The sequence below is a fragment of the Pelodiscus sinensis genome, chromosome 6 (genome assembly GCF_052426305.1).
Source record: "Pelodiscus sinensis isolate ZL-2025 chromosome 6, ASM5242630v1, whole genome shotgun sequence".
NCBI classification, from domain to species: domain Eukaryota; kingdom Metazoa; phylum Chordata; order Testudines; family Trionychidae; genus Pelodiscus; species Pelodiscus sinensis.
In genome coordinates, this window is record NC_143057.1 from 2,231,273 (window position 1) to 2,253,698 (window position 22,426).

Below are 22,426 nucleotides of genomic sequence, written 5' to 3' on the forward strand. Positions count from 1 at the left end.
GGCAGTGTTCCTTCTAATTTTTTCCATCCATAGATGGAATAAACTTGATGTGCACCACCAGTAAAAACTCATGCTACCAGCTGTGGACACTGTGGGTATTCTGCTAATCAGCTGGATGGCATTTGAGTATTTCTTAGCTGGTCACCCAAGGGCTCAGCTTACAGGGAACTCTGCTCTTTGTGGAGTTTCTCTGGAGAAAAGAAATTAAATAGCCTTAATGTTTTGAAGGCCATTTACAAAATATCTTATGGGAACTATTAATAAAAATCCCATTTTCACATTTGGATGTTGGTACAAATGTGTTTGACATTACCTCTACCGACTATTTCCTTGTGTGTGTTACTTTGAACAGTGATGCATTGGAACTACTACAATCGGCAGATTCCCTGTAGGCCTGGCTAACATACACCAACAAAGACATTTTTTTTTTTTTCAAAAAAGTCGTGGGATGGGGCGGACAAAATAAAGATTCCTACCAGTCCGAAGGTGCAGGCAAGCCTGTTTGTTTTCCCCTTTGAGCTCTTGGTCATTCCTACTACAACTATCCTAAACTGCAGTAACTGTAAAGTATGACGCACTTAGAATCGAATCAGGTGGGCTTAACCCAGAGGAGTTTCCTTGTGGGAAATGTACATGTTTTCCACTGGGGGAACTGCAAAGCAATCACTGATTGCTCTTGATGCTTTGCCCTATTCTCCAGTCACTGCTACACCTTTCATTTAAGAGTCAATGTTCTGTGTTATGAGTAGAGCCTCAAACTAGCAAGCTGGAGACGCAGAGCTTCCCTGCACATCATGTTGTTCAGTAATTGTTCTGTGGAGACCTGGGTGGTACATGCTAAAGGCTCCCTAACACACGCATGTATGGTGCACCAGTTAAAAATGCAACATTAGTGCATGTGAGATATCACACCCCGGTGGGCACATAGGCCTTGGCTCTATGGTGAGGCTAAGTGTCTGATACAGACTCAACCAGGTGATGAAATGTGATTTGTGCAAACCACTTAATGTGCCCGCCTCAAATTTCCCATCTCTTAAATTGGGATAATAATTAGAGTTGGTTTGGCAAGTTGCTGGGAGAGCAGTCACTATGGAATGCCTTGACTTTTCATCCACAATTGGAAATTTTCAGCCAAAAAATCTTTGTTCTTAAAAAAAAAAAAAAAGTAAAGTATTATGATTTTTGAGGGACAGTAGACTCTTTTTGCCAACATTTTTCATTAAGTCAAAACCCCAATTTTCAGTCGTCAGATGTATTTATGGTGGTGGGTGTGGTTTTGTTTTTTGTTTCTCTTTCCCCCTCCCCCATCCTAATGCTTCCTTTCCAAGGATGGCTTCAAGGCTGACATAAAGCTCATCTTATGAAATGATGTGAGGTCCTGGAATGAAAGCAAACTATAATTTATTATTAAAAGACTTCTGGCTGAGAACAGCTGAACAGAAACTTCCCCTTTTCCATATGTATTTACATGGCCTACAAACAAACACAATGCTTGGAATGCTGAATTTTTTCCAAGAATAATTTTCAGAATTCTCCCTTCCCCCCCTCACTCTACTTCTAACATGCAGTAGAACTGCATCTGGGTCCATGCACCCTTTCTAATACACAGTCACCCTGTGGCAATGACACTTCATTGTAGGCACGAAATTAGGAGGATTCAAGAAACAAGAGCTTCCAATACCACACATACAAATGTTGCCAGAGGGAAACTATTTCATGAGAATGGACTGTAATTCTCTGGGGAAGAATCAAATATCTGACCTCTGTGCCTCCTACTATTATCATCTGTCTCCTTCTCTAAAGCCATAGGGAGAAGGACAACTCATTTGGATCCTGCTAGGGATGTAGATGGAGCAATGGTGATTCCAAAGCAGCATTCCTTCAGTCTCCTTACCCTCTGGGACTAGATCTACACTAGAGCCTTTTTTCGGAAAAAGCTACACAAATTGCATTCTGCAATATTTTTTCTAATTGCTTTTCTGGAAGAGGTTTTTCTGCCATTTGGCCCCGTCTAGATGGGGCTAAGTGGTGGAAAAGCCTCCTTTTTCGGAGGAGCCCTTGTTCCTCGTAGAACAAGGCAAAAAAAAGCGGAAGAGGAAACGTGTTCCCTGGATGTGGTGGAGTTTTTCCTAGATACCTCTGGTATCCCAGAAAAAACATAGTCTAGATGTACCCTAGGTCTTACAGTATGGGAGGGACTCGGATGCAGCCAGGCAGCTAGCTGTTGTCCATTGACTTGTTCCTCCACCATGGAGATCCAAGGGACTTTTTTTCCTCATGGCATTTTGCTACTCCAACCCAGGACTTGAATTAGGGAGGAAATAGTGATAATTTCCCAAGCTATGCCCACAAAGCATGTCCCACCTACCTGAGATGCCAAAGTAAACACCAATGAGCAGATGTTAAAAATATCTTGTGCTCTGTTGGGCTCTTTGAGCACATGTCCCCCTCAGCTGCACCCCTGGGTCCTTTTTGTTTGCTTGCAGCAGATTTGGGGTGGTGGGAAGGGAGTGTTGTTATTTCCCAAGCACCAACCATGGATAGAGCCAAAATCAGATGCCAGTTACAGTAGATGCCGAAGACCTTTGGTATTTGATTTCTTTGCTCATCAGGGAAATAGCTCCCAGTTCCATGGAAAACTTCCTTTTTAAAATTGAAAACCAAACACCCTGTGACGGGACCAACCTGCCCCGCACTGAGCAGGAGGGAGAGGAGCCCGTTTATTGGGTAGAGCACGCTCCTCCCCCACAGCCCTACTGGGCATGCTCGAAGTGCAGCCTCACTATAAAAGACTGCCGGGCTGCTCAGTTGGGGCAGACCGCCGGGGAGGAAGGAGCTCCGGCCCAAGCTGCAGGCCCGCCGTCGGACCTGCCGCCAGATTCAGAGCCGGAGGGACCGCCACTATTGCTACTACCAGCCCCGGGGCAAGCACGCCCCCAACGCCGACGCCGGGGGGGCACCCGCCCCCCTGCAGGAGACACCCGCTGCGCTGCTGCCCCAGAGACAGGACCAGCTGACGTGGCCGCCGCCGCCAACCCCGCATCGCCAGGTGGGACCTCCGTTGGCCACAAGGCTGGGGTAGGAAGCAACCCAGGGCAAGGGGCAGGGAAAGCCCCGGTGGGCTCAGCACGTTCGGGTAGGACCCCCTGCTGAGCCAGTGGTGGGAACCACCCACCACCATTAGGGCCTTGGGTTGGGGGTCCGGTGGAGAGGGAGGGCCCGGACCCCCCTACCCCAACCCCTCAGGGTGTGGACTAGGCCTCAGGGCCTGCTGGGACTGTGGACTAGGCCTCTGGGCCCGTTGCGGCTACTAGACTAGGCCTCCGGGCTGGTGGCTAACGCTTTAATCACGGGAAGAAGGGAAAGGGGTAAGGAGGACCCCGCCACACACCCAAAAAGTGAAATATTTAAATTCTGAAATGCTGCTGCAGCATCTCATGAGATTTGTAGTTGGGCAGAGAGCCCTAGGCAATAGTGGAGAACTGGTCAGTGAGAAGGGAGAAACAGTAACAGGAAATTTGGAAATGGCAGAGATGCTTAATGACTTCTTTGTTTCAGTCTTCACCGAGAAATCGGAAGGAATGCATAACATAGTGAATGCTAGTGGGAAGGGGGTAGGTTTAGAAGATAAAATAAAAAAAGGACAAGTTAAAAATCACCTAGAAAAGTTAGATGCCTGCAAGTCACCAGGGCCTGATGAAATGCATCCTAGAATACTCAAGGAGCTGATAGAGGAGATATCTGAGCCTCTAGCTATCATCTTTGGAAAATCATGGGAAACAGGAGAGATTCCAGAAGACTGGAAAAGGGCAAATCTAGTGTCCATTTATAAAAAGGGAAATAAGAACAACCCAGGAAACTACAGACCAGTTTAACTTCTGTGCCAGGGAAGATAATGGAGCAAGTAATTAAGGAAATCATCTGTAAACACTTGGAAGGTGGCAAGGTGATAGGGAACAGCCAGCATGGATTTGTAAAGAACAAATGATGTCAAACCAATCTGATAGCTTTCTTTGATAGGATAACGAGTCTTGTGGATAAACGAGAAGTGGTGGATGTGGTATACCTAGACTGTAGTAAGGCATTTGATACGGTCTCGCATGATATTCTTATCAATAAACTAAGCAAATACAACTTAGATGGGTGCATAACTGGCTGGATAACCATACTCAGAGTAGTTATTAATGGTTTACAATCCTGCTGGAAAGGTATAACTAGTGGGGTTCCGCAGGGGTCTGTTTTGGGACCGGCTCTGTTCAATAACTTCATCAACGATTTAGATATTGGCATAGAAAGTACGCTTATTAAGTCTGCAGATGATACCAAGCTGGGAGGGGTTGCGACTGCTCTGGAGGATAGGGTCATAATTCAAAATGACCTGGAGAAATGGTCTGAGGTAAACAGGATGAAGTTTAATAAGGACAAATGCAAAGTGCTCCACTTAGGAAGGAATAATCAGTTTCACACATACAGAATGGGAAGCGAATGTCTAGGAAGGAGTACGGCAGAAAGGGATTTAGAGGTTATAGGGGACCACCAGCTGAATGTGAGTCAGCAGTGTGATGCTGTTGCAAAAAAAAGCAAACATGATTCTGGGATGCAGTAACAGGTGTGTTGTGAGCAAGACACGAGAAGTCATTCGTCCGGTCTACTCTGCGCTAATTAGGCCTCAGTTGGAGTATTGTATCCAGTTCTGGGCACCACATTTCAAGAAAGACGTGGAGAAATTGGAGAGGGTCCAGACAAGAGCAACAAGAATGATTAAAGGTCTAGAGAACATGACCTATGAAGGAAGGCTGAAAGAATTGGGTTTGATTAGTTTAGAAAAGAGAAGATTGAGGGGGGATATGATAGCAGTTTTAAGGTATCTAAAAGGGTGTCCTAAGGAGGAAGGAGAAAACTTGTCCATCTTGACTTCTGAGGATAGCACAAGCAGCAATGGGCTTAAACTGCAGCAAGGGAGGTTTGGGTTGGACATTAGGAAAAAATTCCTACCTGTCAGGATGGTTAAACACTGGAATAAATTGCCCAGAGATGGGGATGCCACAACCTCCCTGGAGATATGTAGGAGTAGGTTAGATAAATGTCTATCAGGGATGGCCTAGATAGTATTTGGTCCTGCCATGAGGGCAGGGGACTGGACTCAATGACCTCTCGAGGTTCCTTCCAGTCCTAGTATTCTATGATTGATTCCATGGCACCCCAAGGCCAGCAACTGCGTAGTAGACCACCTCCCCTCCCCAAGAAGGGAGATTGGGTGCGTCATGGGAGATCTAGTTCAACCAAAGGAGCTGGGTCCATAGGGCAAGAAGAAGAGTGTGAGAAACCTGAACTAAGTCCCTGGGCATCCACATGCCCACACCCAGATTGCCCCATGCAGAACTCTCTCAGCCCCTACCTGCTGGCCCCTCCACCCTAAGTGAGCCTGCCTTCCTACACCTAGTGGACCTGGCATGGAGGGGCAAGGCCCCGGGGTACTTCTGGGGCAGGACTGGTCTTTGTGTTGTGTCAGTTGGGCACAGCCTCACCACTGAGTCTGTGTCCCCGGCAGGAGCGGCACTGTCATCTCCCATCTCTGTGCACCCAGTAGCCTGTGTTCCCCAATGCCATGCTGGAGTCTCCATGTTTATTTGACAAATAACATTTGCAGAAATGTAAAATAGTGTGCATAGAATTTTTATTTATTGGTGCAGAATTTTTGTCAGAATCTTCCTGATTACCTTTCTTCTGCTCTTCTGTCTTTGTGAATCTCCAGTTTCCTTCCTCTGGCCCCTCCCACCGCAGGGCTTCACTCCACCCCATTCTTCACCTCGCATGGCCAGCAGCGAAATAGTCAGTAACTGCTCCTCGTCACCGAGTTTTAATGTTGACCTTCCAATCAGATTAACAAGGATCAGACAGTTTTTCTCTGAGTCACTGTCCTTGTGTCTTTGCTGACTCTGGCAACCATTGCTGTATCCACTACATTTGGTAGCCACAAGAGAGAAACTTTATTGATAAAGGAAGCTGAGACTCTGTACAAGAGGCATATTTCTTTTGGGTTATACAGTGCAATTTGGAGACTGGTCCTGGTCTGCCTGTTACATATTTGGCACCCTTGCACTGAGCAAAGATACCTGGTTGCAGTGAGGTTAATTCATTAAGCCTCATAATGAAGGCTATATTGCATCCATCAGACCAAACTGCTAAAAGTTTTACCTTTCACGAGTGAGAATAAATATGTCCTATCTGCTCTTGCAATTCACTCATACATCTCCTCTCTCTCTCTCTTTCTTTCTCCCCAATTTTTTCCCTTCCTTTCTAAATAAAGATCTGCATGAAGCTAGGAGAAAGCACTACCAATGATCTCATTTACATCCTCAAAATAAAATACAGTCTTTGCTGATTGGCTATGAACTGCAGTTAAATCAGACCCTTCACAAAGGTGATAGCTGGTCATTACAGAATATTTTGAGCTCAATTCTAAATTGTCTGCAACAACTAGTAATGCTGGATCCAGTTTTTAGAAGCTGGTGGCATTCTGTGCTGAATGAAAATTTGCTGATGCTAGAAGAAGAATGCCTGCCTTGCTGGATAATAATTATGTCACTTATGTTAATCTTGCATTATTTATGCTTGAAGTGATTGCAGCTTTCTCTGTGGCACTAATCTGCTGTTGTCTCATAGGTGTTGCTTTTGAGCATCAAGGCAATGCTTTTCCTCCCATTTTCTGCAAGGATGGGCTATGGAGTGGGAAAATGCTCACATTTTCTGATGGTATTTATATCTTGGACCCTGACTAGGCTCCAGTAATGCACTTACGCACATACTTAACTTTGAACCAGGCATAGTCCATTCAATCCTATTTTAGCCTCAGTGCTTAAATATTTGCTGCCCTGTCCTCTAAAATAGCCAACCCTGAGTTCCAGAATGGCTCAAGTCCTGCTCAATTTATGCATTGTATCGTGTTTCACTCCTTGTGCTGATCCAGTTCTGCAAATTCTGTGTTCCTAGAGCACCATGCTAATAAAATGTTGGGAAGGAGCTAGACCACTAATTCCCTCCCATGTGATAGTTCTTCCCTCTCCTCCCCCGCCATGCTTTATGAAATTGGCTTATGACTATAAATAACTAAGCATTACTTACAGATGCTTTAGACAAAATACCTCATGTAACCTGTCTATTTTAATGTGACAGTCTGCTGGATCTGTATGTCCTGTCCCGGTGACCGTATCATACTTTACATACAAGAATCAGATTGTTTGTAGTTTTAAATGCGCCAGTGAGAACAGTTACTGGTGTCCCTCCTCCCCTCCAGCCTTAATGACTTGGTGATCAACGTAATGACTTGTAAACAGCCTTGTTTGGACTGTAAGTCTAAGCAGTGGTTGGTCTTAGGGAAACATGTGACCATACCACCTGGTACTGAATTCCATCTTGAACCTGGTCAATTTCCATGGAAGGGGGGGAATTAGAACAGAGCTTCTCATTGCTTACATAGTCTTTTCCCCCAGGGCAGGAACCTTATCGGCCCTTTGTTTTCCCCTGGCCTGGCACATGCCAAAAAGTTACAAAGAAACCCAAGTCAGATTACAAGAGAGACTGATTTAGGGGGAGGGAGATGGTCCCTTTTAGGAGTTGGTTTCCTTGGTGCTATGCACTAGTATTTCATCTTCCCCGAGCTGAAGGGGTTTGGGGTCTGCGTTGCTCTGCTAACTTTAACCCTAATCCCAGCTCTTTTCTGGGGAAGACCAGAGGATCTGGCCCAGCAGGATAGGGTAGTGGGGAGCCCCAATGAGCAAGATGGCGGGTGTCAGCGGCATGATCAGCACACTGGGGAACAATCTCAAGGGGACTTCTGTGACTGCACCTGTCACACACCATTTCCCAGTTGGGATCCCAAGGTATCAGTGAATTGGAAAGAGGCACTGACATTTTTTGCACTGATTTTAACATTCCACATACAATTATCCCACCAGGTTTCGGTAATACCGACAAGACTGAATTAATGCTCACGAATGAGCTATTCTAATTCCTCGTGTATTTTCTGTGGGCTCCTCAAATTGGTGTATAGGTAATTCAGAAGACACGAAAAGGAGAAATTCTTGGGTCCTTGATTAAGTTTGGTCTCCACATCTCAATTTTGTTTTTGAAATGAGCGCTCATCTCTGCCCTCTTTTTACTCTCCCCTTCTGCTGTTTGTGTAACACCTTCCGCACAACTCTAGCCAGCCTGTGCCCAAGGAGATGGTCCACCTCCTACTGAGGTGGAGGCAATCCAAGCTATACCGCTCTCCCACAAAAGGAGGATGAGTGTTCCATGAAACTAAAATCCTCCACATCTTCCCTCGACCGGGATTCACTTTCAAAATCTTCTGCCTTCTTGCTGGTGCTGCTGTTGCTTTCAGAGAATGAAATAAAACCATTGAGCCTCTCATTGTAAACACTGGTGGGAAAGGGATGGAGTTGGTCAGCCTTCCCATACCCACAAAGAAGCTACCTCTTTAAGAGGCATAGTGCTAGCTGCTTCCATGAAGGCAATGTTGCCTGGAAGTTAGTGCACTAGACTAGAACTCAGGAGACCTAGGTTTTATTCCTGGCTCTGCCACTGGCCTGCTGGGTGACCTTAGGCCAATCACTTCCTCAGCATGCCTCAGTTTCCTCCATGTCAAATGCAGATAATGCTTTTGAACTTTGTATGGTGTTTTGAGATCTGTGGATAAATAGCAGGTAAGAGCCAAAAACTTTAAAAACAACAATAGACTAGTAGCACTTTAAAGACTAACACAACATGTAGATGGTATCATGAGCTTTCGTGGGCATAGCCCACTTCTTCAGATGACCGGCTAAGATAGGAGCCAGTTATTCTTATTGTTATCTGCCTTTTGGGAGGCTGCTGCAAGAAGAGTTTAAATAATATATGGGTGGGGGAGAGGAGAGGGCAGGATCAAGTCTGTTATCCTCAATTCTTTTAGCCTCTATACCCAATTCCTTTACAGGAGCACAAGGCCAAGTGGTCGGTGGCATCCACACACAATCTGTTCTTACACTATCTTCAGTAGTTTTGGATGCACTGGAAACCATAATACGATGTGAGCCAAACACTGCAGACTAGTAAGGATTCGACATGAAACATCTTTTTACTCACAGGCAGATCTACTTTCAACAAGTGGGAACTGTTCTTCACCCCACTACTTGCATGACTTCGCCTCTTTCACCTTGCTAGTCCTGACTCTGCTTCTGCTTCAAAAAACAGACCAGAATTGTTTTATTTCTGTGGCAGTGCAGTCAGCCCGGAACACGCAGGATATTTAGACACACTATCTGATCAGGGTACTTGGGCCTGGACTGATTTTTACAGCTATCCTAGGCTAAGAACTGTTTAGCTCAAATGCTGCTGCTGAAAAGAGAGTAAGCAAGGCAGATTCGCATGTCTGCTGGACCTGAAAGCAGCTTCATGGAGTTCAGATCAAAGGCAGATTCAGTGGAGCCACCAGGGCCCTGGAGCAGCTGAGTTTGGCAGCCTTGGGGCTGGCCAAGGAGCTGGGAGCCCAGTGGCCCGGGGCAAGGGAACCAGATGATTTGCTGACAGATCCCAGGAGAGCCCAGAGTCTGTCAGCAGAGGAGCCGACCTCCCTTGGTCTGGCAAATTGCTTCCTTCAGGACTGGTCAGGTCACCAGGGTGCCAAACCAAGGAGGTTCAACCTGTATCAGATTTGCCTTCAATGCTGTGTGCACTTTTACCAGCTCATTTCAGGTGTGACTGTTCTTGTCTGGTTTTCTGGCTAACTAGCCAGAGAGGAGTGCTTCTGTGGCTTACCATTCATTATTCATTTCATTATTTGGAAAGGAGATTGTTAAATGAAACATGCCAAAATCAGACCAGATGGAGAAGAGGGAGAGGAAGAGAGAAATGATGGGGAAATAACAGAAGGGGGAGGGGGAAAGGAGGGCATAGGAGAAGTGAGGGGGAAGAGAAGGAAGAAGAATTGACCTTTTACTACCCAGTCCAGCTGTTCAGCAATCACTTCCAAAGCATCTCTCTCTTTCCAATTAGTTTCCAAAGAGATTTCATCCTATTAAAAATATTGACTGTGTAGGAGGAGCAGGGGTGGTTCTTAGTTCTGATGGCCTCTGAGCTCCTGAGGCAAACTGATGAATTCCCTGAGCTCCTGAGGCAAACTGATGAATGAGAAAAATAAGCGGCGATCTCACTGACCTAATTGCATTGGAACAGAAGCCTGCTTAGCACTGCAGAGATCTTGTCCCCCGGAAGAACTGTCGCGTTGCAGTGAAACAAGGCTGGCATGGTCACTGCTGACCTTTGCATGCAGCTGGCACCCTTTCGAACAGGTAGCACATGGGTTGAGGTACACCGTGTAGTCTGTGATCGGAGGGCAGTGTTTCGCCACTGAACGTGAGCAGGGCTCTCTGTGTAGCAATCACTGAGATGGGTCCCGTGACCACAGTCCCTGAATACCTCACAATGTCCCTGTGTGGTACCGAGGTGCTGTTACCCCCCTCTTCAGCTGGGGAACCGAAGGACTGGGTAAGTCTATATTGCAACTAGAGATGTGTTGGCAACATGGCTACGCAAACACCCTAGTTTTACTCTCGCTAACACAGCTAAAATAGCCATAAAGACGTAGCACCACAGACCCTGGCAAAGACTAAGAGCGCACACACCCAGGGTCCTAGGTGGGCTTATACATCTTCTGTTGCTGTGTCACCACAGGTATCCTAAGCTGGGATAGCTCAATTAAACCTTGTGTTGGTCTGTCTGCCCAAGCTGCAATCGCGCCTTCAACTGCCATATCAATATATGCTGCCGGGCTCGTCCAAGGTCTCAGAAGAAATCTGTGCAAGATCAGGAAACTGACTTGGGGTCTCCAGGGTCCCAGGCTAGCTCTCTGACCACCAGACTGTCCCTCCTGTCAGGTCTCCAGAACATGCACAATGTTGAAGTGTTTTGTCGGCGAAATCCTCCTCCCTTTATGTGCATTGAGAAGTGCCTTATGCCATTGGGAGGGTGCTGGTCAATGTAAAGGAATCAGAATCTGACCTCATAATAGCGAACATCATCATCTCAGGAAATGTAAGAGACCAAGACTCAGGGAAAATGGAAACCCAAAATGCAGGGCACTAATCGAGACCTTGCTCTGGATTTTTCCATGTCTGACCTATGGATGTTGTGGAAGTAGCCTGCCCCGGAGGTGACCTTCCCCAACACTCATGATGGCTCTTTCAGTTCCTATTGCTATCATAGGACCCGGGGGAGAGGTGCTGTTGGGAGATAACTGGGTCTTAGCCAGGAAATGATCAGCAGCTGAGGTGGTACCAGGAAGTGAACAGCTCGGTGTAGTGCTTTCTTGTTGGTCCACCCTCTCTGAACGGTTGTGATCTGTTTGCGTGGCGTCAAGGAGGTAAAGGTCTGGATAACAATGGGGAGGACAAAAGATGGTGCCGCCCCCAATGATGACATTTTCGTTGTGACACCCCCATTGAGTATCTCTTGTCTAGCGAGAGTTGGAATTTTTCAAAGAAAGACGGAAGTGGATGGGGAGGCTGTTTTGTTTTTCAAAAATTGTCAGCATTGTTCAAAATCTTTCATCCCATAATCTATTTCTGCTTCCCCTCTCTCCATCTTTGCCCTTTAAACCTGGACTCGGTTATAAAAAGCCCTGATTCTGGGCATTCTCCTGGTAGCTGGAATAAATCCTTTCCTCCGTGGGAATGTCGAGACCAGGGCTACTCAACTTTGGAAGCCCCAGGAGCCACAATGATCCCTCACAGCACATGCTGCAACTTAAGTGTGGTTGAATATATATGCAAATAGCTTCTTTCACGCCGAGGGGCATGAATACAAAGATTAAAGCAAGACTACACAACACGCAGGCCCCATTTAAGTCAGTTCTGCTGGTATTAATAAAATACAATATTTAACCGATTTACACCCATTTGACGGCACTTTTAATGAGCAATGACAGTCCAGGAATTTAACTACTAAAACGCATCTCAACAAAAGACCATTATAGTCACTACGTTTTTGTTTTAGCTGAGCCCCACGTAAACCCAAACCGCACTGCGGGCCACAAACAAATGGGCCACGGGCTGCATGTGACCCATGGGCCGCGTATTGAGTAGCCCTGGTGTAGACTAAGGTCTGTGCTCGTCATGCTTAGAACCTGAATGCAGGAGAAAATCTGGGATGATCCAAGTGCTAGTAGTTGAAGCTAGACAAATTCAGATTTGGAAACTACGCATTCATTTTTAATAGGGATAGTAATTAACTATGGAAACAACTTCCCCAGGGTCAGGGTGGACTCGCCCTCATTGATAATTTTTAGATCAAGATGGGAGGCTTTTCTATAAGATCTCCTATAGGAAATGTTTCAGAGCAGTTCTCTGAGCTGTGCCACACCAGAGGTCAGACTGCATGACCACTGTGATCCTTTCTGGACATAAAGCTGAAGAGTCTATTCTACATCTCTAATCTTTCATGGTAAAGAACTTCAGGTGCGTCTACACTGCACCCTAAACTCGAAATAAGATACACAGTTTGCCCTACACGAGAAATTGCGTATCTTATTTTGAATTTATTTTGAAATTTGGTGTGTCTACACAGTGCCATATTTCGAAATAACGTGCTATTTCGAGCCATCCCTTATCCCTCCTGCAACGAGGTTTACAGGGATGGTGAAATAGCACACTCGTCATTTAAAAAAATATTTTAAATAATGGGCAACTTGTTTAGATGCAGGGTAGTTATTTCGCGATACCTCTGGTATCCCAAAATAGCCATGCAGGGTAGATGTACCCTTCTTGTCAATTCTATTTTGGCTGAAATTCATAAAGTAGCTAGTTCAAGATTTCTCTAAATTGTAGGTGTCATGGGCATGACTGTCTTTGCTATGATTTTTGCTTTTCTTTATCTCTGGTGCTCTTCCTGTCTTTGCTGCCATGCGTGCTGGCTTATTCCCTGGAGCATCTTGCAGCTTGGTTACCCCCAAAATACATTCCACCAGCAAGTAAATCACAGTAGTTTAATCACTCAAGTAAATTACCCACAGAAAACTATGGTGTCACCTTAATAGCCTCTCTTCTGAAGAAGCAGTGTATTAAAAGGATGTTTGGAACTTCCCTCCTAGAAGTGATGGTGTGTCATGATTTAGCTATTAGGGTTGCAGCTGTAATATTTTCTTATTATGCTTGTTCCCTGATAATACCCCCTTTCCCTGAAGGTTCCATTTTTAAACCTCTTAAAAGTGTTGTGGCAGATGGTACGTCATTTACCTTTCTCAGCCCATAGCTTACCCCTTGCTTTTCTGCCTGGGAACACATCCCGGGGTGGCATTGCCAGCAGAGCCATGCACTCTGGGATAAAACCATTCACAGAGTGGGAGTGAAGGAGATGTCATAGCTGAGTGCTGCCCTTTGGGAGGGGAGGAGGCTGGGGAAAGAGCGTCAGAACAAACCCACTAGAACTGTGTCTGAAGAGAAAAGGGGACAAGAGGTTCAACTTCTAGATGGGGATGGAGCAATCTATAATGTCTTCAAGGAACTCTGATACAGCCTTCCCGTGTGATCTTGGGCAAGTCACTTCTCTCTATGACTGCTTCCCCTCCTACTTTGTCGGTATGCCTACACTACATTGTAAACCCAGGCTCAGAGTCACGTTTGAGCCCAACCATCCCTCCTGTCCACCCAAACCTTTCTGACTCCGATCAGCAAATACTCAGGACCTGGCATCTCAGCGCCACCTGCAGAAGGGATCAGAGGCTGACTCCATTGTGATGCATATCTAAGCCCTGTCATTTTGCAGTGTGGATGCAGCTGGAGCTGCAGAGCCACATCAGAAGGTCTGTGTGGTGCAGTGTGGATGTATTACCCCAGTGAGAGCCACGTTGAGCAATTGTAAGCCCAGGTTTACAATGCAGTGTGGGCGCTTGTGCACAAGCTTGGAAACAAACAGATCTGGGTCTACAATGCAGCGTAGACACACTTGTCTGTCTTACCTACTTACATGTGACAAGTGTTATGCTGAATTAGGAAGGCTTTCCTGAATCAGGGCCTCAGAGTGTAAACTGTCTGGGGGTGAGGCCATCTCCAATTCTGTGTTATGCAATGGCCAGCACAAGGGACTCCTGATGTCCCGTCAAGCCTCTCTGTGCTTCCAGAACTTAAACAACTGGTGCTTGTCTAGCGTCTTTCTGAGGGCCTGACCTTTCATAGGAATATAGAAATGTCGGGCTACAAGGGACCCTGAGAGGCCATCAGGTCCAGCCTGCTGTTTTGAGGTAGGACTAAGTAAATCTAGACCATTCCTTGTGGGGATTTGTACAATCTGTTCTTTAGAACCTCCAGTGATAGGGATTCCACGACCTCGCTTGGTAACTCGGCCCAGTGCTTAATTATATTTAACTATGGCCTGATTCTCAGGGCCTCCTTCACGAACCTCAGTACCCGCAAGTCTCCTTTCCGTTGTAGGGAGTTGAATGAGCTTATGCTTTCCCAGGATCAGGCCTTGTATTAGCATCTGTACATAGATCAGTTACAAAAAATAATCTGAAGGATCTGTTATGCAGTGGGAAGACTGAGAATGAAACCCCCTTAAAAGTTGATGTGGGAAGCCAACAGTTAACAACAGCCTGGATTTATTTATTTTTATCCTTGATAAAACATTTTTAATATTGCTTAATTCTGCCACAAGCAGTAAGCTGCCTTCCCAGAGAAGAGTCCTGTCATCGGAGCTTTTGATGCTAGAGTTCCTGAGACAGCCATGTTCAAAATCTCACTTCAGAGGGTGGTTTTGTTTGGATTTATTTTTCTTTCAATATATTCCACAGATTTCTCAGTTCAAAACATACATGGGAAATTCCCTGGATGATCTTGCTGTAATTTGAAGAATTCAGAGTCTTTCTAGTGATTTTTATTGTCCTTTTAAAACGTCTGACAAATCGGTTTTCAAGTTCAAAGGGTTATAGTGTCAAAGCCATCATGATATTCTTAGTGCCTTGTGTGGAGCTGCAAATACATTAGCAGCACTTCCTTTTACACACATGCTAGTGGGATAGCCCAGCTATCGAGACGAGCCCAGCAGCCTCTTTATAGCCTTTTATTATTGTTTGTACTAATTGCTCAACAGCCATCCTATTCCTAGCTCTGCCACTGCTTGGAAACCTTGATTAAGTTGATTCCCACTCTCTGTGCCTCAGTTTCCCCTCTATAAAAGGGCGATAACAAGACTGACCTCCTTCGTAAAGTACTTTGAGATCTACTGATCAGTGCTATATTATTGTTAACAATATTCCCAACCCCAAAAATTCAGAAATCATGTGTTAGTCCCCCCCCAAAATTAAGAGACTGAGTTAAAAATCATGAGCTATTTTTCAATACATTTGAGGCTCTTTTTTTTATTTACTCACTGGTTTCCAAACCTTTAGAGGGCACTAATACATATTTTCAAGTTTTCCACTGCCACCAAAGACTGGGAACTTACTTTTCCTATTGTATGAAAACTGGGATCTCAAGGAATCATTTGACTCCAGCAGCTGAGTTCTTAAGAAAAACAACAAGGCTATGTCTACATTGCGCATTCTTGAGCAAGAAGATATGCAAATGAGGTGCAGCAATGAATATCGCCGCACCACATTTGCATACCTAATGAGCTGCCATTTTGTGCAAAAATACCCTCTTGCTCAAGAGGCATTCTGCCTGAAAATAAGCAGCAGAACAGCTCTTGCCCAAGAGGGGGTTTTTGCACAAAAAGGAGCAGTGTAGACTGCTCCTTCTTGCGCCAAAGCCCCTTGTGCAAAAATGCCAGCTCATTAGGTATGCAGATATTCATCGCTGCGCCTCATTTACATATCTTCTTGCGCAACAATGTGCAATGTAGTTGTAGCAAATGTCATGGTAAAATACCACTTTACCCTGATCCTGCAATTGGGCCTGTGTGAGCAGATGCTTCTGTCTGCACAGTGAAACCAATGGAGCTTGAGGTGGGAACAACGGGTCACCTGCTTTGAACCACTTACAACATCAGTGCCAGAGAACACTAGGGAATTGATAGTGCACAGCTGGATTGTACAATGTGCAAAGAGCTACACTGGCTTTCGTAGTGCTCCAAGACCATACACGTGCTGCAGCCTTCCTATGTACTGTCCATTGTGGTGTCTGGGCTTTAATGTGTCAATATGGGTGAGTTTGAATCCTAGAACTCATCTTCTAAGTGAATCAGATTCTCTGACTGGTCACATGAAAGACTGCTTGGTAGGACTGAAGAGAAGACCTAACACTCTGGATGCATTCTAACAGAGTTGTATGAAATTGGAACTGCTGTCGAATTATCAAACACAAGACACTCTGTACTAAAGATGTTAAATTGTGGTTAACTGACTAGTCAAGTAGATGATGGAATTTCTATCGACTACTCGACTAGTCGATAGGGACTTCCGCATTCCTCCTTTGAAGTGAACAAGAGCCCATATTGGGGATTTTGTATATTTCAAAGGAGGAATGCAGAACTCCGCATGCAGCCCGGGGCCAGCGGGAAGTGCCCCCAGCAGGGGCTCCTGTACATTTCAAAGCCATGGAGGCCGTGGTCAGTTGAGGACTCCCCAGCTAACCCTGGATTCCATGTGGCACTTCCCCAGAACCCGGGATCAGCTGGGGACTCCCCAGCTGATCCCGGGTTTCACTGAAATGCCACGGGGAGCCCGGGATCAGCCGGGATCAGCTGGGGAGTCCCCAACTGACCCCAAGCTCCACAGCGCTGCCCCTTTAAAATGCCAGAGGCAGCATTTTAAAGGGGCAGCCACCACACAGCTGAGCCACAGATCAGCTGTGCGGTGGCTGCCCCTTTGAAATGTCGCCTTGGGGTTTCAAAGCAGCAGCACATCTGTGTGATGCTGCTACTTTGAAGTACTCCTCCTTCCCCCTCCTCCTTTTCTGCCTCTATCTGATATATCTGATAGAGACAGCAAAGGGGGGTAGGGAGGAATTAACTAGTCGACTGACTATCCGATAACCATTTGCTTATCGGATAGTCAACTAGTCTTTAACATCCCTACTCTGTACTTGACAAAAAAAATCATAACAAGTCCTTTGAATACAATTCCCAGAAACTCTCGACTTCTCTTTGGTATCAGTTTATAAAACAAAGTTTATAATGATAAATTAATGCTAATTTGTTGCCATTGGTGGGCAGGGTTCATTTTCCTAAGCAGATCCAAACATCAAGTTCGTCTAAAGAGATCTGAAGCTGAAGTTTCAAAATCAGTGTTTCAACGACTGCTATCAAGGTGCAGGCCCATGTGCTAGCACAACACAAATGCTGGTGCTGTAGCCTGAAAAGGAGAAATACCTCTGAGGTGCAGAGTTGACTAGAAAATAAGGGGTTCTCAGGGAAAACTTGTATCTTTTGTCAAAAAAAACTTTTTGGGTGCATAGTTCTGGAACTTCAGGTTTTTTGACAAAAAGGCCATGTTTTCCCCAGAAAGCAGACACTCTCTGCAGAGAGATTCATTCTGTCAAAACCCCAATTTTCAATCAAAACCCGGTTTTGATGGAAAAGTTTTGTTCAGCCCTCCTTTCCCCGTCTCTGTGGGATGGATGTTTGTTCCATAAACCTGTTTCACGAGTGTAGATAACAGGGCTGCAAAGAGCCAGGGAGGTCAAGTAGGGCCTGATCCAAAGCCCAGTGAAGTGACTTTTCAGTGACTTCCCTGACTTTGGGTCAGGCCCTCAATCCATCTCTCTGTGCCAGTGCAAAAACTTCCTGTTTAAGACTGCATACTGCCTAGGGTCCACAAATGCTGCCCTCCAGACGTGTGTAATGATTGAAGGCTCTGGGTCTCTAAAGGTTCTGACTTGGCTGTTTGTGACTCCATCTCCCCATTTCTCTGCTGTGTCCTCTCTGTTGCTTAGTGGTGTCTTCACAGCTAACTGGTGCTGTATGAGGGGCAAATATGAGTTTGACAGCTGAGACCCATCATCCTTTCCATGGCATACCTCTCTCATACCATCAGCATCTTTGTGAGTCAGTACAGAGGTGCTCTCTTCATCAACTGCATTGGGAGTTGCAAACTGAACTCCTGGTCAATCTGACAGCTGCCGGCACCAGATGCTTCAGAGGGAGTGTAAGAACCCTGATGTGGAAAATGTGTGATAATCTTTCCCCTTTGGAGGACTCATCCTGACTCTCTAATTGGCTTGGGCCTTCAAAAATTAGGTTTAATATCCCTTCCAAATTTTTGTTGTCATATTCCTGATACCTATATGAATTTCCAAGCCTTTTCTGAACCTCTTTGATCCAGGCTGAACTGCCTTGGCATCCTTTGAATATCCCAGGCGAGAGCTCTTCAGCTTCCTTTCAGGTTGAGGGATGGAGGGAAACAGAGGGTCCTATGTGAAAGCTGCCATTTGATCATCAAAGCAATTACATAGAATCATAGGTCTAGAAGGGACCTCAAGAGGTCATCTAGTCCAGTCCCTTGTACTCATGGCAGGACTATTTTTTATCAAGACCATTCCTGACAGGAGTTTGTCTAACTTGTTCTTAATCTCCAATGATGAAGATTCCACAGCCTCCCTGGGCACTTTATTTCAGTACTTTACCATCCTGACAGTTAGGAAGTTTTTCCTAAAGCCCAACCTAAACCTCTGTTGCTGCAATTTAAAGCACATTGCATCGTATCCTATCATCCAAGGTTAAGATAAGAAGAACCATTTTCTCCCTCTTCCTTGTAAAAACCTTTTAGGATGGTACTTGGAAGCTGTTATCACATCCCTTCTGTCTTCTCTTTTCCAGACTAAATAAACCCAATATTTTCAATCTTCCCTCACAGGTCATGTTTTCTAGACCATTAGTCATTTTTGTTGTTTTTTTTTTTCTGGACTTTCTTCAATTTGTCCACATGTCCCCTGAAATGTGGCACCCAGAACTGCACACAATATTCCATCTGAGACCTAATCAGCACAGAGCAGAGAGGAATTATTACTTGCTTATGACACTCCTGCTAATAATACATCCTAGAATCACAGGACTATTTTAATTGTTGGCTCCTAAGCAAACAATATTGAAAATCATAGCAAACTAGTGACTATCTAGAAATCATATACTGTTCTTTGCAAGAGAGGCATAACATTTTTACATAAAAATACTCACAGAAATAGGAGACAGGACAGAGACAATCTAGTCTCATCAGTAATAAGGCTTTTATAAAGTTCTGAATGAATTATGAGGCCTCTGAAATATGAGTATTCAGTAGACTTAGTGGGCGTTTTTGTTTTTATGAGAAATCACAAATTGAAAATTTTTGCCTATAGCCAGTTATTTTTCAATTTTAAGTTCAATTTATGGTAACAAATAAACGGTTGTATTTTTTTTGAAAATCCAAAATCTTATAAAAAAATTTTTTAAATAGAAATGTTTTGCTTTTCTGTTTCTTTTTCATCAAAAAATATAGTGGGTCACTTGTGGGGAAAATAAATTCATGTCCCATGAAAAAATAATTGGCATTTTTGATCAGCTCTACAATTTATTCTTTGGTGATATAGGTTGAACTTCTCTGGTCCCAGAATCTCTGATCCAGCAACATCCATGGTCTAGCAGGACCATGGATGTTGCTGGACCAGAGAGCCGCAGCTCGGGGCAGCAGACTCCTGGCACCATGGGGCAGCCTAGGGGCTGTGGAATGCCGGCAGCCGGTGGCTCACCATGAAGCTCCACTGGCAGCCCAGAGAAGCAGAGCCCTGGCGCAGCGGAGCCCCGGCGTCCCCAGAGCAGCTGAGTCTGGCAGCTTTGGGGCCGTGGAGACCCAGCATCCTGAGGGTTGGCCAAGGAGTTGGGACCCCAGTGGCCCTGGGGCAGGGGAGCCAGGTGATTTTCTGACCGATCCTGGCAGAGCCCAGAGTCTGTTAGCAGAAGGCTGACTTCCCTTGGTCCAGAAAACTCCCTCTTTCAGGACCGGTCAGGTCCCAAGGGTGCCAGACCAGGGAGGTCCAAACTGTAGGATTTCACACTCAGAGCCTTTGGCATCTCAGTGACTTATTTTAGATGTTTTTTCTTGATTTTTTTTGTCTAAAAAATGTGTACACCATTTGCAGCCAGTCAGGAATAGTCCATCCTGTTATGTCACTTGCAGAAGGACACACTATTATCTAGATATTTAAATGAACATCTTCGTATCTGAGCGTCTCTCAACCTTTAATACAGCATCCCTTTGAGAAATATTTAGAGAATTGAGGTGCTGCGAGAATAAGAGCTTTGCTCGAGATTACGAAGTAAAGCTGTATCAGACAGGCAAGGAACTCATCCTGAATTCTGCTAGTGTCTTACCACATGGCCATCCATTTGTTCAGGCTGGTTTTGCCTCTTGAATCCTATACCTAAATGAGGTGCAGTTAACTGTGCTAGTTACTTCTTATCTGCACAAAGTAGACTGAAGCCACTTACAGAATTAGATAACTTTTCTTTAATTCAGGTTAACTGCACCAAATTTGTTGTTAATATAATCCTCTTGATATTTATCAGTTGCATGTATCAGTAGCTATGTTCAAGAAGGATCCCAGGCAATTGCAAGCTGGATTGTATGATTTTCAAAGGGAAGAGTTATGTGAATTTGTTGCATACAATATTATTAGACTGAAAAGGGTGAGAATGATTCATAAAGACAATAATAGTGAAAGAAATTCTGGAAACTTTGAATGCCGATTGAAACAGAAATGGAGCAGTCTATTTCACATTGAAATGATACTACCACTTAGTCATAGTGACATCTATGGCAAAAATACAATAATTAGGAGTTTTCAAGTTCACTTTGGCTCATTGGAATCCACAGCACACATTAAAAATCCATCATCTCTTTTACAAGGAGCAGAGATTTAATAAGCAAGGAATTTCAGTACAAGAACATCACATGTTTCATTCTGCTAGAGTTTCTTTCCATTAATTAATTTTAGTCTGCTTTTGTATAAAATGCAGATGAATTGGTATTTTTTTGAGAGAGGTGTGTGGGTGTGTGTTGAATGATGTAAAATTCCTTCAGGTCTGCTCATTCAGTACAATGGAAGAATGTGGGGAAATTTGAGGGGGTTTAAAGACCCATAAGACTCCAGTTCTATGAATTAGCAATGTTAACTCAAAAATAGCCTCCAATTTTGTGTATCGGAACAATACTTGATGAGGCAAAGAAATGATCCGTTACAGGAAGTCTAGTCTGACCACAGACATCAATGGCCAAAACATATGTTTAAAGTTCAGGGGACTAAATCAGGACCCCACCTGTAATAGGAAGTTAGGTGGCTACTGGAGGCATCCATGATTAGGCAAATTCAGGGGTCTATCTGTGTCTTCACAGGACTGAAATGCTATCCCTGGCTTACTGTTCCAACCACTCCACCTCACATAAACATAGAGACCAATTGCACCATAACAGAGATGGTCATTTCTCAGCTTGAATAACCAGGGCATGTGCTGACATTCCCAACAGCTGACAGTCAAAGACCAATTCTGCAAAGAAAGCTGCAGAAGTATTGATAGTAATGGGTTCCAAGCTTTTTTCCCCACTGGATAAAATAAGGGGGAGAGATTTGTACATCTGACCTCTCCAACCAGGGAACAATTGAAGACACCTAGGGGCACGTCTACGCTACAGAGGAAGATCGAAGCTGCCGCTGTCAATCTTCCAGGGTTCGAATTAGTGGGTCAAGTGAAGACAGCTCATTTGAAATAGGAGGGGTGCTCCGGTAGTCCTGCTTCCATGAGGAGTAAGGGAAGTCAAAGGAAGAGTGTTCTCCCTTCGACTTCCGTAGACAGCGCCAAAAGCCAAATTAAGGTACTTAGACTTCAGCTACGCAATTAACATAGCTGAAGTTGCGTATCTTAATTCAACTTTGTCCTGTAGTGTAGACGTACCCCAATAGATCATTGCTGAAAAGGTATCCACCTGCAGGTCCATTAGACTGATAAAGATATCGTTATTGACAGATTTCAGTGTCGATTCAGGTAACAGATAAGTAAAGCCACAATTTCTAAGTTGTTAAAAATCAAGTTGATGCTATGTTCCCTTCACAGAAACAAGAATCTATCCTATTACCATTCCCTGTAGCTCATTAAAACTCATTTATCACAGCACAATTTAAATCTGCAGTAGGAGGGATTTCAGACTAGAAGCATGTTCTCTTATGACTTTTCTGGATTAGCAGTCATTCTCAGAAGCAGCATTCTTCTTCAGCTGCATTTTTCCTAGTCTGTGGGCAAAACCACAATTCCATCTTGATACTTTATCAGAGTCTAGTAATGACTTTCCAAGTGTTGAATATTAAAGCAGGGCCATCTAGGAGCTGTTCTGGTTTTCCACTGGAACTTTGGAAGAGGAAGCTGCCCCAAGAGATGACCGAGACGTTGGCCATCTTGTTCCTTTAAAATAACAAAACAAAAATACCAA

The 22,426-nt window shown here is 44.7% G+C and overlaps 1 protein-coding gene and 1 long non-coding RNA gene across 3 annotated transcripts in view; one reads left to right on the top strand and one right to left on the bottom strand.

Annotated features, from left to right (window-relative positions):
- LOC112545670 (uncharacterized) overlaps window positions 1-22,426 on the top strand; it is a 153,195-nt gene that overhangs the window by 23,081 nt on the left and 107,688 nt on the right. The window lies entirely within an intron of this gene.
- Window positions 16,831-22,426, bottom strand: part of LOC102448085 (cysteine-rich protein 1-like) — a 40,315-nt gene continuing 34,719 nt past the window's right edge. For both annotated transcript variants that reach the window (XM_075931280.2, XM_089779147.1), the window contains one exon: window positions 16,831-22,398. In XM_075931280.2, the coding sequence (XP_075787395.1) occupies window positions 22,316-22,398 (83 nt within the window). In that variant the 3' untranslated portion in view covers window positions 16,831-22,315. The remainder of the gene's footprint in view (window positions 22,399-22,426) is intronic.